The 17,655-nt window shown below is 34.3% G+C and overlaps 1 protein-coding gene across 1 annotated transcript in view; it reads left to right on the top strand.

Annotated features, from left to right (window-relative positions):
- Positions 1–13,886, top strand: part of TBCA (tubulin folding cofactor A) — a 102,151-nt gene extending 88,265 nt beyond the window's left edge. Inside the window, exons 3-4 of the mRNA XM_030846320.3 lie at positions 11,362–11,448; positions 13,611–13,886. Of these exons, the coding sequence (XP_030702180.1) occupies positions 11,362–11,448; positions 13,611–13,691 (168 nt within the window). The 3' untranslated portion in view covers positions 13,692–13,886. The remainder of the gene's footprint in view (positions 1–11,361; positions 11,449–13,610) is intronic.
- The last annotated feature ends 3,769 nt before the right edge of the window (positions 13,887–17,655 follow it).

The raw sequence follows: 17,655 nt of genomic DNA, 5'->3' as shown, positions 1-17,655 counted from the left end.
TCCTTCTTAGACCCCATCTGGTTTATTTTCCCACTTGTGTAGTTAGTGACCTTGTTTAGTTTTTTCTTTGCCTTTTTCTTTTCATCACCAATAATGTATTTTAAAATAGTCCTATAGCTAGAATATGAGTTGTAAGTTACTTGGAATGGGGAATGTGTTTCCTTTCTAAATAAAATTCTACAAATAATGTCACAGATTATCACAGAATCTGTTTTATTTCATTTGTATTTATATATTGATTATCTTTCAGTAAAATTACTACTTGATAGGTAAGGATTAACTCTTTATTGAATCCTATGTTCCAATTGTTACTTAAAGATATTAGCCACTCACATATATATGGAATCTAAAAAAAAAAAATAGTTCTGAAGAACCTAGGGGCAGGACAGGAATAAAGACGCAGACGTAGAGAATGGACTTGAGGACATGGGGGTGGGAGGGAGGGTAAGCAGGGGAGAAGTGAGAGAGTGGCGTGGACATATATACACTACCAAATGTAAAATAGATAGCTAGTGGAAGCAACCACAGGGACATCAGCTCAGTGCTTTGTGACCACCTAGAGAGGTGGGATAGGGAGGGTGGGAGGGAGGGAGATGCAAGAGGGAGGGGATATGGGGATATATGTATAGATGATTCACTTTGTTGTACAGCAGAAATTAATACACCATTGTAAAGCAATTATACTCCAATAAAGATGTTAAAAATAAAAAAATAAAGATATTAGCCACTTACTGGTTATATCATTGACTACATATGCAGATGTAAAAGGGGAAAAAATTTGTTCAAAAACCCTTTCTAAACTCAACCATGTTAAAATTCTTTTGTCACAGTGGTCATGGTTTATAACATGATTTTCTAGATTCATAGTCAGCCTAGTACTTAAATTCAAGAATACCAACCCATGTCTAATTACAGAGCAATAAATTGTTTTGTTTTCTGATATTCTCAACCTGCAGTGTATACAGTTTTCAGTTGCAGTTTTGTTTCAGGGTCTCATGAAACCTTGTCTTTAGCCCAGCCTACATGCTTTTCTCAATTCCTTTTCCTGGCTTAGCTTTGCAGTGGCCAGACTTACATGTTTTTTCTTATGTGCAAGGGGAGTTGCATTGCCAGAAGCACTGCTCTTTTCCTAATTGCCTACTACTGTAAGGTCAGGAATTGTTTCATGACATTTGCTGATGCCCCTCGTAAAAAATATGGAAGCCAAGTGCCAGATTTTATGGGTTCTCTACTCTTCTCCCTGTATTTCCTCCTCTTCTGAGCTAAATGCCATCCCCAGTCACTGTACACTACCTTGACTTTTCTCTCACTTGGTTCCATTTTGCTCTGGCTTTCCTAGATCTTCTGAACGAGCCCTAATATTTTATAACGTACACATACAATGCTGTCTCTTGGTCCCTGTCAAACTTCTTACCTGAAATTGATTGCCAAAATGTTCTCTCTTGCACTGGGCTTAATTTTGGTTGTTTTAAAATAAATAACTAGGCAGGAGTTTCAGGACCCTAATAAGCCAAAATACCAGTCAAAGAGTTATTCTATAACACAGCATTCAAATGTTGACTCGATATTGGTTTTAGCCTTCTGCTTATGATATTCCTCTTTTCCTCCAATATCCTCATCCCCTGATTAGGGATGGTTACAGAGGATTTTGCCCTCAACTGGTGAAGGTATTCTCGTCTTTTTTTGTTTTTTTTTTAAAGCCTATTCTGGAGCAGAAATGATTGGTAATAATGACAATCAAACATATCTCAGTTATTTTACATAAGGCATGATGCATCTCTTACCTTCCAGAAGTAATATTAAAGGACAAACTGGTTCAATTTTCAACCAAGGTTTCTCACAAAAACCTTACATTTATTACATATAATTGCAGTATTGTGAAATTTTGCACCACATTTTTTGTGATTTACTTGAAACATGAGTTAACGTTCACAATTTGATATTTCTTTTTCCTAAAACTGAAGGGGCAATTTTTTCATTAAATATATGGAAAATAATAGGAGGTTTCAGTCTACAAAGAGGAATTTGACCAAGGGTCTCTTACAAGGCTGCAAGAAACACCAGAGTTTTTTTATCAATAACTAAAATTTTATTGTCTCTTGGTACATATAATCAGGTTTATAAATGGTGTTCTATTTATACACTTGCTTTTTTTGTTTTTTGTTACAGACTCACAGGGAGTTGCAAAATATTTTCAGGGAAGTCTCATATACCCTTTACCATTCCTTTTACAATGTAGCATCTTGCATAATTATATTACAGTATCCAAACCATGAAACTGACATTGGTACACCACAGAGCTTATTTACATTTCACTAGTTATACATGTACTCATTGTGTGTGTGTATAATTCTATGCAATTCCATTGCATGTGTAGCATGTGTAACTACTGCACGATCATGATGGAGAACCATTCCATCACAAGACTGCCTTTTGCTATCTCTTTATAGTCCCTGTCCTCTCCACCCCTTAAATCCTAAATAATTAACACTCTTTAAAGAATGTTATATAGCATGGAATGGAATCACACAGTATGTAACCTTTTGAAATTGACTTTTTCCACTTAATAATTTCTCGAGGTCCATCAAGGTCATTGAGTGTATCAATAATTTGTTCCTTACTATTGCTGAGTAGTGTTCCATGGGATGAATGTACCACATTTTAACCATCAAAGGACACTTGGATTGTTTCCAGGTTTTGGTTGATACAAAAAAAGCTGTTATGAACGTTCATATTCAATTTTTACATGAACATAAGTTTTCATTTTCTGGGATAAATGCCCAAGCAATTGCTGGGTCATATTAGTACATTTTTTGTTTTAAAAGAAACTACCAAACTCTTTTCCAGTGGCTGTACCATTTTATGTTCCTACCAATGATGTTTGAATGGTTTGACTTCTCCACATCCTCACCAGCATTTGGTGTTATCACTGTATTTAATTTTAGCATTTAACCATCACCTACATGATAAGTGTGTAATGATAGCTGATTGTGCTTTTAATTTGGATTTCCCTAATAGCTAATAATGTTGAACGTCTCATTTGCTTATTGCCCGTCTGTATATCCTCTTCAGTGAAATGTCTGTTCATGTCTTCTGCCCAGTTTCTAAATAGATACTTTATTTTTTTACTTTTTGAATTTTGAGAATTTTTAATATTTTCTAGATAAACGCCCTTTGTTGGATATGTGGTTTGCAAATATTTTCTTTTAATCTCTAATTTGTCTTTTTACCCTCTTAACACAATCTGTTACTGAGCAACAGTTTTTAACTTTGAGAACACCTTATTTACAGCTAATGCTTCCTTTTGTGAATCATACTTTTGACCTCAAGTCTAAGGCCTCCTTGCCTAGACCTAGGTCCTGAAGATTTTCTCTTTTTTTTCTAAAAGTTGTATGGTTTTATGTCTTACATTCAAGGCTTTGATTGATTTTGAGTTAATTTTTATTGTAAGGTATGAGGTTTAATTAAAGGTTCATCTTTTTGCCTATGAGTGCCCAGTTGTTCCAGCAGCATTTGTTGAAAAGGTTATCCTTCCTCCATTGAAATGCTTTCATGCCTTTGTCAGAAACCTGTTGGACTTATTTGTGTGGGTCTATTTTGGGGTTCCGTTCTGGTCCATTAATGTGTCTAACCCTTTACCAGTACCACACTATCTTGATTACTATAGCTGTATAGTGAACCTTAACACAGGGAAGACTGAGCCCTCTCAGTTGCTTTTCTTTTCTTTCAAAATTGTTTTACCTATTGTAGTTTCTTGGCTTTTCCATAAAAATTTTAAAATAAGCTTTTCTGTATCTGTAAAACACTTTGCTAAGATTTTGATAGAAATTGCATTAAACGTATATAGATCAACTTGGGGAGATTTGATATCTTTACCACGTTGAGTATTCCAATCAGTGAACATGGTAAGTCTCTCCAGTTTATTTAGGTCTGACTTTCATAAGTATTTTGTAATTTTCAGCATACAGATCCTGTACATGTTTTGTTAGATTTAAACCTAAGTATTTCATTTTCTTTGAAGCTATTGTAAATGGTATTGTTTTTAGTTTCAGTTTCCAATGCTGTATTTGTTGTTAGGTATAAAAGTGCAGTCAATTTTTGTGTGTGGATCTTACAACCTGTGACCTTGCTGACCTCACATATGAGTTCTGGGAGTTTTTGGTAGATTCCTTCTGATTTTCTACATAGACAGTCATGTCATTTGCAAGTCATTTGCAAATAAGAACAGTTTTATTTCTTTTAAGTCTGTATGTCTTTTATTTCTTTTCTTGCTTTGTTGCACTGGCTGGAACTTACAGTGCTATGTTGAATAGGAATGGTCAGAGTGGACATCCTTACCTTGTTCCCAGTCTTAGGGAGATAGTTTTTTATCATTACATAAATATTAGCTGTAGGGGTTTTGTAGATGGTCTTTTTCAAGTTGAGGAAATTCTTCTCTTTTCACAGTTTTGCTGAGTATTTTTGTCATGAATAGGTGTTGGATTTTGTCAAATGCTTCTTCTGTGTGATTTCGTAAGATCACATGATTTTTCTTCTTTGGCCTGTTGATACTATGAATTACATGGATTAATTTTCAAATATTGAACCAGCCTTGATTGTGTTATATAATTCTCTCTTTTTTTTTTAACATCTTTATTGGAGTATAATTGCTTTGCAATGGTGTGTTAGTTTCTGCATTATAACAAAGTGAATCAGCCATATATATACATATATCCCCATATCCCCTCCCTCTTGCGTCTCCCTCCCACCCTCCCTATCCCACCCCTCTAGGTAGTCACAAAGCACCAGCTGATCTCCCTGTGCTATGCAGCTGCTTCCTACTAGCTATCTATTTTACATTTGGTAGTGTGTATATGTCCATGTCATTCTCTCACTTCGTCCCAGCTTACCCTTCCACCTCCCTGTGTTCTCAAGTCCATTCTCTACGTCTGCATCTTTATTCCTGTCCTGCCCTTAGGTTCTTCAGAACCATTTTTTTTTTAGATTCCATATATATATGTGTTAGCATACGGTATTTGTTTTTCTCTTTCTGACTTACTTCACTCTGTATGACAGACTCTACGTCCATCCACCTCGCTACAAATAACTCAGTTTTGTTTCTTTTTATGGCTGAGTAATATTCCATTGTATATATGTGCCACATCTTTTTTATCCATTCATCTGTAGATGGACATTTAGGTTGCTTCCATGTCCTGGCTATTGTAAATAGAGCTGCAATGAATATTGTGGTACATGACTCTTTTTTTTTTTTTTTTTTGCGGTACACGGGCCACTCACTGCTGTGGCCTCTCCCTCTGCGGAGCACAGGCTCCAGACACACAGGCCAAGCGGCCATGGCTCACGGGCCCAGCCGCTCCACGGCATGTGGAATCCTCCCAGACCGGGGCACGAGGTGGACTCCCAACCACTGCACCACCAGGGAAGCCTGGTACATGACTCTTTTTGAATTATGGTTTTCGCAGGGTATATGCCCAGTAGTGGGATTGCTGGGTCGTATGGCAGTTCTATTTTTAGTTTTTTAAGGAACCTCCATACTGTTCTCCATAGTGGCTGTATCAATTTACATTCCCACCAACAGTGCAAGAGGGTTCCCTTTTCTCCACACCCTCTTCAGCATTTGTTGTTTGTAGATTTTCTGATGATGCCCATTCTAACTGGTGTGAGGTGATACCTCACTGTAGTTTTGATTTGCATTTCTCTAATAATTAGTGATGTTGAGCAGCTTTTCATGTGCTTCTTGGCCATCTGTACGTCTTCTTTGGAGAAATGTCTATTTAGGTCTTCTGCCCATTTTTGGATTGGGTTGTTTGTTTTTTTGTTATTGAGCTGCATGAGCTGCTTATAAATTTTGGAGATTAATCCTTTGTCAGTTGCTTCATTTGCAAATATTTTCTCCCATTCTGAGGGTTGTCTTTTTGTCTTGTTTATGGTTTCCTTTGCTGTGCAAAAGCTTTTAAGTTTCATTAGGTCCCATTTGTTTATTTTTGTTTTTATTTCCATTTCTCTAGGAGGTGGGTCAAAAAAGATGTTGCTGTGATTTATGTCATAGAGTGTTCTGCCTGTGTTTTCCTCTAAGAGTTTTATAGTGTCTGGCGTTACATTTAGGTCTTTAATCCATTTTGACTTTATTTGTATAATTCTCTTAATTGCTGAATTAGATTTGCTAATATTTTGTTGAGAACTTTTGCATCTAAGTTTATGGGAGATAATGGTCTGCAGTTTACTTTTTTTTATACTGTATTTGTTAGGTTGGGAAGTGTTCTCTCTTTTTTTTTCTTGAAAGATTTATGTAAAATTGGTGTTGTGTTTAAATATTTGATAAGGTTGTCCAGTGGAAGCATCTGTGCTTGAAGAGTTCTTTTTCAAGAACTTTTTAATTACAGATCCAATTTCTTTAATAATTATAGAACTGTTCAGTTTATCAGTTGCATTTTGGTGGTTTGTAGTTTTCAAGGAATTGGCCCATTTCTTCTAAGTGGTTGAATTTATGAGCATTATGAACAATATTATAAAATCACTTTCAGTATTTTTTCTCCTTTTGTTGGTTGTGGGGTCTGTGTTGACATTCTGTATTTTGTTACTGATACTGGTGATTTGTGCCTTCTTACTCTGTATTTGTCAGTCTTAACTAGAGGTTTATCAATTGTTTTTCCAAAATAAAGCTCTTCATTTCACTGCTTTTTTTTTCCCTCTGTTCTTTTCCTGTTTTTAATTTCATTGATTTCTGATTGTGTATTTATTCTTTCCTTTCTTCTGCTTGTTTTAGGTTTCTTTTGCTCTTCTTTTTTAGGTTCATGAAGGAAAAACTTAGATTTTTAATTTGAGATCTTTCCTCTTTCCTAATCTAAGCAGTTAGTGTTCTAAATTTCCCTCTCAGCACTGCTTTAGCTGAATCTCACAAAAGTTGACATGTTGTATTTTCATTTTCATTTATCTATGTATTTCTCTGTTCCCTTTGAGACTTCCTTGTTGACCCATCAGTTATTTAGAAGAATGTTTAATTTCTAAGTGTTGAGTCCTGCTATCTTTCTATTATTGATTTCTAATTTTATTCCATTATAGTCAGACATGTTCTGTGTGTTATTTCAATACTTTTAAATTTGTTGAGGTTTTTGTTTGTTTTGTGTTTTGATCCAGGATATAGTGTACTGCAGAGAATGTTTCATGAGTGCTTGAAAAGTGTTTGTATTAATCTTTCATAGGTAGAGTGTTCTATAAATGTCAGTTAGATCTTTTGGTTGATGGTGTTACTCAATTCTTTTATATCTTTGCTGATTTCTTTCCTCTAGTACCTCTGTCAGTTGCTAAGAGTAGCGTATTGAAATCCTCAACTGTATTTGTGGATTTGTTTGTCTCTCCTTTTAACTTTATCATTTCTTGTTTTATGTATTTTGAAGCTCTTTTGTTTAGTGTGTACACATTTAGGATCACTGTGTTTTCTTGGTGGATTGATCCTTTTTTTTTTTTTTTTTTTTTGCGGTACGCGGGCCTCTCACTGTTGCGGCCTCTCCCGTTGCGGAGCACAGGCTCCAGACGCGCAGCCTCAGCGGCCATGGCTCACGGGCCCAGCCGCTCCGCGGCATGTGGGATCTTCCCAGACCGGGGCATAAACCCGTGTCCCCTGCGTCGGCAGGCGGACTCTCAACCACCGTGCCACCAGGGAAGCCCTGGTGGATTGATCATTTTAATATCCCTCTGTGCCCCTCATAATTTTTTTGCTCTTAAGTCTATTTTATCCAATATTAATATAGCCAGTACTGCTCTTTTTTTAATGTTTGCATGATGTATTGTTTTTCCATCCTTTTTTTTTTTTAACCTGTATTTCATTATTTTGAAATGAGTTTCTTGTAGACTGGTTTTTAGCTGGTAAATTTAGACCATTCATATTTAAGTAATTATTGGTGTGTCGGGGCTTAGAGCCCAGATTATTTTTGACTCATAGAATTCTTCTTACATCCTTAACCATTCATCAATAACCACAAAACACAAGTCAAATGAATTTCTTTCTTTCTTTTTCTTTTTTTCTTCACGGCATGGTGACTGGGTCCTAAGAGAAGTGTTTCCCAAAAGTGATCAATCCAAGCGGCCCATGTGGAAGCTACAAGGCTTCTTAAGACCCAGCTTCAGGTCTTCAGTCCCAGAATGCCATTTCTGCCACATTCTGTTGGTCACACAGTGCCAGACCAAATTCAGTGTGGGAGGTGACTGCACAAGGGTAGGAATACAAGGCGGTGAGGATCATTGGAAGCTGTCTTGGATACTGACTGCCACTACCACTAATTCACATGCTAGAGTTGAAAGCAGAATCATGGACTGTAACTCACCTGTTAACTAGCTAATCACTTTGGGACTCAACTTTATCATTCGTAGGCTGAGGAGGCTGGACTAGATGACCACTTATGTCTCTTCTGACTTTATAATTCTATATTTCTCAAAGTATCTTTATATCTTTTTTCCCCAGCTTTATTGAGGTATAATTAAAATTGTATATATTTAAGGTATGTAGCTTGATGGTTTGATATAGATATACATTGTGAAATAAATATTCACCATGTTCAAGCTACTTAACATATCCATCACCTCACATAGTTACTGTTTTCTTTCTTTCTTTCATCAAATGGATTTCTTAACTTGTTTATTATCACATTACCATTTTGCCACCATGTAAAAGGAAAGACTTAACCATTGTTCCAGTAATCTCTGAGCTACTCTAAATCTCAGTTTGACAAACTAATGCAGTTACCATGGGTTCCAGAAGCAGCCAGTATCTAATATTAGAGCGTTTATAGATTATTATAGGTATAGCCAGGCCTGGGTGAATGATCTGGATCACGAAAGAAGCTGGAAACCTTATCCCAGTTGATCAGTACCAAAAGGACTTGACATTGGCTAGATTATTTCACACTTCTTTCTGAAAAAATAAAGATCTGCCAATAAGCCTTTTCCTTTCCAATGTATGTATGTTTTGATTATTAAAAAAATTGATCATATTTTAGGTCAGTAGTTTATTCATTGCTATAATGAGCCTTGCTACGCCTCCCCCAACATCAGTTTTACCTGAATAACTTGCCCCCCAAAAATCATAACTTGTTTTAAAAACAGTAAGATATCAGTAGGACTGCATCCTGTTGTGTTCTCCTGAGTTCCTTGTACCTGCATATCTGTGCCAAGATTCTTACTTAACCTCAGTCCTGTCATAGTAAGCACTAGAATGAACTGATAGTTTATCCAGATATTTTAAACAGAGGCCCCATTCATTCGAATGACTCCTTCCCAAGGGGAACACTTTGAATGATAATACTTTTTTAGTTTATTCAGGTATTTTGAAGGGTATCTTTACTGTATAATCACACCTTATATACTGTCTTTTTAAATTATTCCTGACAGTTGTAATTCATTGTAGGAAGGTAAAGTATATGATTTATGGCCTTGATTAAGGTGTGGTTTATGGATTCCAAATCATAGTTACCACTGTACTGTATGCCTTTGGCTCCCTGTGGCATGATCTTCTTGAAGCGGTGTTAAGTGCTTATTTTCATGTTTATTCTCCTGCATGGATTGGAGGATGAGACCTCTTTTTCGTCTTTATATCCCCTATACCTGGCATCCTGCAAATATATAGTAAGCTTATTGTATGAAATGAGGCTGGTGTATGGGACAGACAGAGCTTTAGCCCTACTTAAGTCAGAGTCCTGTTTTGACAGACTAATTGAGGAGTTTTGCTCTATAATAATGGATAGAACAATAATGACTAGAAATTATTTTGGACATCATTGTTTAAAGTGCATTTCAGTGACAACACTAAAGCTTGCCAAACAAATTTTACAAGTGTACATTTTGGCTTATCATGTGTTTGACCAAATTCTTTATATTCATTTCATCTTGTTTAATTCCTATAAGCTATTTTCAAGTGGAGTCCGTAGGGGAGGAAATATGAATCGCTTACCCAATGAAACGTCCCTGTCACTGATTTTTCACATGTATTCAAACTAACCAGTTACACAAAAATAAATTAGTGGCAATGATTGAATATTTAGGCATAGGATGAATAGCTGTAAAATAAAGTCATGATCCTGTGTTTGAAATTTTCAACATGTGCCTTATTAGTAAAAGAATTACAAGTTCAGCAATAGATTTCACCTGAGAAAAGAGATGTGGACAGGGAGCATCCTTGTATATTATAATTTTGATTTTTATTTACATTGTGAACTATGACAAAACTTTTGGGAAAAGGAAGAGGTAGTGGGATTTATTAAAGTTTCTATTAGAATGTAGTATGATTACCATTAAATTATGTCTTTTGTTTTTATGTGAGCTAGGTAATAAAGCTTCTAGGTTAAAGTTTAGATTTTGCACTCATTTAACCAAAGGTGTTTGACCAAACATTACTTTTTGGAAATAAATGTTTTAATGATCACTGTGTCTCTTTCTGAGACTAGTTTAAGGAAATAAAGCTTCCTACTTCCTTAGGAAGTAGACTTATTTGAGGTCTGACATCTGACACTAATGTATTTACCCTCTTACTGATTGGGTTTCCCAGTCATCTCTTTGATTTTTTTTCTTTTTCTATGATTTGATATGTTACAGTCCTTCTTCAAACGATGGATTTTTAAGTCTAGAAATATCCTCCAAAATAAAGATTCCCGTTTTTAATTCTGTAGTGTCTGTCTTCAGGAGGAATAGACAGAAGTAGAAGTTCACATTCAGAGGGGTGCCAGGTTGGTAATTTGGATCAAACTGCATGGGGAGAATAATCTCTCTCCTAAAATGAAGCACAAGGATAAGTAATAACTTTTTATGCATGATAAGCATCAAAAATATGAGCCTGCTGGTCTTTGCTTTTCATTTTTCTTTACCTCTGTCTTTCAGTGAGAACCTCCTGCAGTGTGCACACGATGTGATCAATAACTCAATAACTTTTTTCATGCAGTAATTATCTCCGTGTGATATTATCTGAACACTGTTTTTCTTTATTACTGAAAAGATGCAGGAGATATTTATATAACCAGCTGATCCCATTTTGGATAAAGGTGCTTTTTGACAGCAGGAGAAATAGTTTATTTTAAATAGCCTTTTTAAATAAATGCTCTACGAAAAGCTTTTTGAGTTAATTTTCGCTTAGCATGAGAGGGTGATTACCAAAGAGGTTTAGATGTAAAACTTGTACTTTGTATATTTTACATTATGATAGTCATTCTTTCTAACTTATAATAAACACAATTAAAATTAAAATATTGAACAATTTAACATAACAGTAATTTTTTTCTGATTCCTCTAAATCATTTTATATATTTTCAGAGGTATGAGCTAAATGCATAAGTTCTACCATTTCTGCATGTCTCACAGAGATTCTCATTATAGGCAGAGATCCTGCAAGAGTCCCGGATGATGATCCCAGATTGCCAGCGCAGGTTGGAAGCTGCATATACTGATCTTCTGCAGTTATTAGTAAGTAATACTTATCTGTCTTATGTTTCAATTTTTTTTCAATCTAATACACGAAAGGCCAAAATTTTAAATGTTTAACACTGAAAGCTAGTTGGTGACATTTTGTTTACTCGCTCAATGTACCAGTTTATTTTTAAATAATTAATGGAGTTTAAGTGGTGTTTTAAGTTATACCTCCAGTAAAAGTACTGTGTCTAACGTGTTTATTTATTTAAACTTAATTAATTAAATATATTTTAGTTATCATGGTAAGTATTCATAGTACTAATACTGTCCAGCAATATCTTGAATGATTTGGTTTTCACACATAAAGATCTTTTTTAACACATTAAAGGTGAGTAGTCTGTTTGAAATTTTAAAAGATCCAAATGTTTCAAATGAATTTGGGCTGTTTTAAAAAGGATTTGGAATTCTTTCCAATTCAAACCTAAATCGATTTGAGAGAGTAAAGAAAACCCTGTACAGTAATATTTAGGCAGTGCTCTCATATTAACTTGGAGCTGTATAACACTCTTATCATACTTGCTGGTATAAATGTCTTGTGATACAGTGGCAGAATGATTTTAAAAAGCGTTCTAAGAAAAATGCAAAGTCATCTTTTTTATTTCTTAATAGAGATAAAAGCATAACACTATATACCAGCTGATTATTATTGCTGTTTGATGATAATTTGATGAATTCTATCATTTCCTTTATTAACTTCATTTTATGTTTCTAGTTCTTGAGCTAATATTAATTACCAGCTACATAGCTGTCTCCTGATTCATAGTTTTCCCTATATAACAAAAGTAGTGTGAGGCTTTTTCAGTATGATCATGTATATGTATTCTTGGAAAGAGAGTGAGATTTGTTTTCCCACCAAAATAATATTAGGACTAAATCTGTAGAAAAACAGAGAGAAATACTTACATTTTACTTTACTTTTGACACAGAACTCATGTTTAACTATAGGAACCTTTTAAAGGCAGGAAAACTCTCTTTAAAGCCAAAAATGAAGCTATGGTTAAAAGACAGATGAAATAAAAGATAGATGAAAGCAGGAAATAATTACTCTATTAAAATATTACCCAAAACAAAAGCATCATTTGTATTTCCTGAAAATTGAAATGCTTTTTTCTCTCATGAATGTAGTAGCTGAGAAAGTAATAGAAACTGCTTGAAAAAAATAATATTGTCTTTGGATGATATACTTGTGTGTGAGGATATATTCAGCAGCATCTGTACCCTCGAAGAGCTTATATTTTCTGACAGAGAACAAAGACATAGTTTAGGTGTAATACAGAAGTTTCAGAAATTCTTACTTGTAGTCTGAATTAAGCAAATCCTCAGTCTTTTTTGCTTTAAAATTTCATATTAAATACATATACACACACTTTATTCCCTCTGCCCTGTAAGTGTTTGTATATATCCATCTTTTATTGCCTTGAATTGCTATTGCTTTATTTATTTATTAAAAAATCAAAATTTGCTATGCACAGTAACTTAGATGATATTATTTCATTTCTCTGTTACTGTTACAATATGTTAGTAAAAGTTTTCTGTGTAAAATACCAAGGAAAGACTCAATCTTTGAGTCTTTAATCAGAAAACGAAAGCTGTCAGTCTGTTTCCTTGTAGTAGTGTATATAATACTCAATACCAAGCAGACAGTTCACTTTTCTGATTCAAAGATTGTACTTAACTCTGGTGTGACACCAGTAGCCGCCTTTGTCATTGTGAGTAGTTGGAGGATTATTTTGGTCTGAATGTCATTATATATGTAACACACTAGTAAATAATTTTTTACTTTTAGTGCATTACTAATAATAACTCCATTTGTATGGTGATGTGTTGACCAAGTGAGAATGCAGTGTTTTAAAATTTTTTCTGAGGTTTTAATTTAATTACTTAATGCCAGTACCTTTAGATGACCATGTTTTTCACTTATTGTATGAGTATATACAATGAAACAAAACCAAACCTGTTATTTCTTCCCTTACCTGTAATGAAAGAACAGAATTGTTCTTCAGAAATCTGTGGAATTATACTATATTTAGGTGAGGCTTGGGATCCTTTTTGTTTTAATTTTTGAGCTGCTTATGTTGATGGTTTGTAATATCTGAGTAATTAAAGTACTGAAGTTCGAGAAGGATAAACCTAATTTTTATTATATTTAATTTCAGGAGAGTGAAAAAGACTTGGGAGAAGCTGAGGAATATAAGGAGGCACGTTTAGTACTGGATTCAGTGAAGTTAGAAGCCTGAAGGTTTTCTATACAGGGTGTTTTTTTGCATTAAGTCCTGGGATCCATTCCACAATTCATTATTTTTGACCACTGCTATGTGTCCAAGTAGTATGAGAATGTGATTCTTTTTATGCAGTGCATATGTTTTTCTTTGCCTGATTTAATGTGTCAAATAAATGAGTTCATCTAATAAAATTGCTTCTTTCGTACTTTACAGCGTATTTTAATGAACCTTTTATCATTAAGTCATAGCCATTTTTGACAGAGAATTAAAATCTGTTAGGTCCTATTTAAAGTCTAGATATTTTGCTGCTTAAGCGTGGATTAAGTTAAAAATAGGTTACTTTTTTTTTAAGATAAAAATACAAATTTTGAATATTTTATTCTGAGGAGGATACAACTCGCAGGTAAGAGAGTAAGAACCTCTCTGTGGATACAGCCTTACATATTTATTTATTCACAGTGAAAGTCCAACATTTCCATCACTATGAACTAATGAGAAACATATAAATCTTTTTCCAGAAAGTCAGATTTATACAGAAAACACCAACCATTTAGATCTTCAAGAATAAGATTCTTATGAACAATAAAGAATTGAATTGTATTTTAAAGGAATAATGGCTGTTGCCAGTGGTGTGCTGGGAAATGTTTAGTGGCTTTTCAAAATGGGAAGGGAACCTCTGGTTTGTAGCTTTTGCTGATTTCTGTAGTGTAAATACTCCCACTGTGACTGATTTCAAGTGACTAACGTGACATCAGCCAAACAGAGCTGGGAAGATACAAGTCAGCTATAGCATGCACTGGCCATAGTCAAACCTGGATTGTCTTGATTGACAAGAAAAAAGGGTATTGTTGCATCACAAAGCTTTTTCCCAGTACTACTGTAAATCCATAACCTAATCATTTGAGTTTATTTCCCAAAAATAAATGACAACTTTAGTTTTCTTATATTTCTAGAAAATGTATATGAGCCTTATGTCACCTACCTAACATGAGCCATGATCTAATGAACCAAACTAGTAATAATAACATTTAAACTTTAAAGCTCGTAATTGAAAAAATAAGAGAACTTGAATTTTTGCTGCTATAAAATACATACTTGTAGTATGGTGGGTCTGATTTTGGAAATTGCAAATGATCACTAGAAACTATAACATTTCTTGAATCTGTCAAAAAGATCAAAGAGAAAAATAATACTATTCTTTCCTAATGTTATTTCTGAAGGCTACTCTGTTTTAAAGCACAGAATGTATCATTTATAAAATAAAACTTACACATTCAGAAAATTTCTTCATCAGAGAATAACATATCTGAAGCATTTCTAAATTGAAATGTCATCATTTAAAAACATATTAAAAGGATAGGGAGGGTGGGAGGGAGACAGAGGAGGGAGGAGATATGGGGATATATGTATATGTATAGCTGATTCAGTTTGTTATAGAACAGAAACTAACACACCATTGTAAAGCAATTATACTCCAATAAAGATCTTTAAAAAAATAAAACATACTACATGCCATTTTTAAAGTATTTGAGGTAGAAGAGGGGACAAATGAGGAAATAAAAATTATAATTACAATGTAAAGTTTTATACTAAGGTTCACTGTTAGAGATTTGAGTACCAGGAGAATTGAACTCTTCAGATTTAGATTATTTTGTGGTTGGTATTAAGAACAGAACAGGTGGGCCTTTTCTGGTTTGGGGCTTATTTTTTTGTTTTTGGCATATTGAGTTTTTAAATATTTTATTATTTTAATGTAAAATATCTCATTTCATCCTTCTGCCAAATACACAAATATCATATATATTCATAGCAAATGGTTTCCTTATCAGTTAAAACTTGAAGAGAACATATCTCCCTCCTGAGAAGAGTAATACTGAAGGGTAAGTCTTGCAGCCATGACCCAGATCTTGGTTACTGAAAAAATTATTGTCTTGCCAAAAAGCCTAATAAAGAAGAAATCAACAAGGTAGATGAAAAGAAATATATCGTTAGAGAATTCCTATCTCAACTACTATAGATTTTATACTGGCTCTCTCCAGGGATTGATGAGAAGCAGCAAGAAGCTTAACATTCTGGGAAGGCTTATTCCTGAGAATTTTGACACATTCCACTTGTTTTTGTGGCCAAGAGGCACATTAAGAACAGTTATAATCAATTTAGCATTAATTTGTTTTTAAGCTTTTATTTAGAACCTTACATTGTGTAACAATAAGTAGAAATTCCCTAAAGTAATGTTGCCCTTTTTCTCCCTGTACCAATACCTGACCCCCATTAACATACAGCAGTTGCTCAATTAACATTTGTAGAATAAGTGAAAAGCAAAAACATGTCTAACTTCTAGAGTGAGACAAAGAATGCTGTGAAGGATTCCATCTCATCACAAACAAAATACATTTAATACAATGCTTTTCAAACGGTTTTGACCACAAAGCACAATAAGAAACACATTTTTGATTGTGACCCAGTGCATATATCTATGGGGGTCCATATATACATAAAATAAAAAGCATCCTTAATATGTACAATTCCTCAGATGTTTTCTGTTCTCTTTCATCTGATCATGACCACCTGCTATTGGGTTGTGAAAAACACTACCTTAATATAATAATTAAAGTAATATTTATAAAATTTATATATTATTCTCATATATATAAACTCATTTTATATAGATATATATACCATATAGATATAGATATATATAAACTTCTTTGATATATAGCTATCAACTTCTTAGGTCTCAGAGCAGTTGTCTCAGTGAATGTGTGCAAATTTACACACATTGCAGGCATGAGGTGTCATGGTAATATGTAATTATTCAACATTTGTTAGGTGCCCTTAGTCCTTGCACAGACCAATACAATGGCATCCATAGATTAGACAGGCAAAACGAAGACAAGTGGCAGAATCAAGTAGTAAACCTAATTTTTCTGTGTTTCTTTGTATAGCAAAGGTCACATCATTTCTAAGTAAGTAAGAATGTACATAGGATAAACAGACATAATGGAATGAGTAAAGTGACCAAATCCAGGCTGATTTTAATGCCATTGAGAGGATTCCCAAGTTTCAGCATTTTCACTTGGACATGTCTAATAGGGATTCAGTCCTAGTAAATCAAAGTACTCTCCCAAAGTCCTGGAGCTTTCTGGCTGTGTTTTTGGGACATTCACATTTTGGATGAGTATTAACATCTCAAGAACTAGATTGTCCTTCCTTTATCCTATTTTGTACCATCTGGATAAGTCATGTAAACAGCTACTTGGGAGGATTTAAAAAAAAAGTGATAAGCACGTGTTTATGAGTAATGAAAGCTGGTTATAGCAATATATTGAAATGTTCATTTCACTTTTCATGAATTTCTGGTGAGGAACAATCAAAGCCTAATATTTAAAAATTGTCTCTATGCCTGTACCTGTGCACTGAATCACTTCCAAATTGAGCAGTCAAACCTGGTTAATCTAAATTACTTTGCAAACTTCATTACATTACTTGGCTTTTAAAAAATCCTATCAAATTTAATAAGGACATATCCTACAGCTGGTTATCACTTTAATCTTATTATTTGGTCATTTAAATAAACCAAGGACAGATTAATCCTTTGCTTGATGGTGAGTTGGGGCCTTTAAATGTCAGTGTAAACTTGATAGTATGTGAGCAAGAGCTGTGAAGCATTTGACATTAAAGGGTTAATCAGATAATTTAGTCCTTGAGACTCGTTTGAGTGCTTTAGCTGGAAAGAAATTGAATGGTTTAGAAATGGTGCAGTATGAAACAAGTTTTAAGTATTAGAGTACTTGAAATTTTCAAGAGTGCTTCTACATTGCACTTCACTATTAGTCTTATTGCTCTTATGAGAGGTATTTGTTCATGTATTAGACTGTTGCACAGAAAGCTATGATTAATTTATGTTACAGTAGATCGACACCCTTATATTTTTTGTGCTTTGTGTTGACTGTTGGATAGGTGACAAGGTGCTTTCGAA

The sequence above is a fragment of the Globicephala melas genome, chromosome 3 (assembly GCF_963455315.2).
Source record: "Globicephala melas chromosome 3, mGloMel1.2, whole genome shotgun sequence".
NCBI classification, from domain to species: domain Eukaryota; kingdom Metazoa; phylum Chordata; class Mammalia; order Artiodactyla; family Delphinidae; genus Globicephala; species Globicephala melas.
The sequence above is the reverse complement of the archived record's forward strand: the minus strand, read 5'-3'. Positions and strand labels throughout refer to the sequence as shown.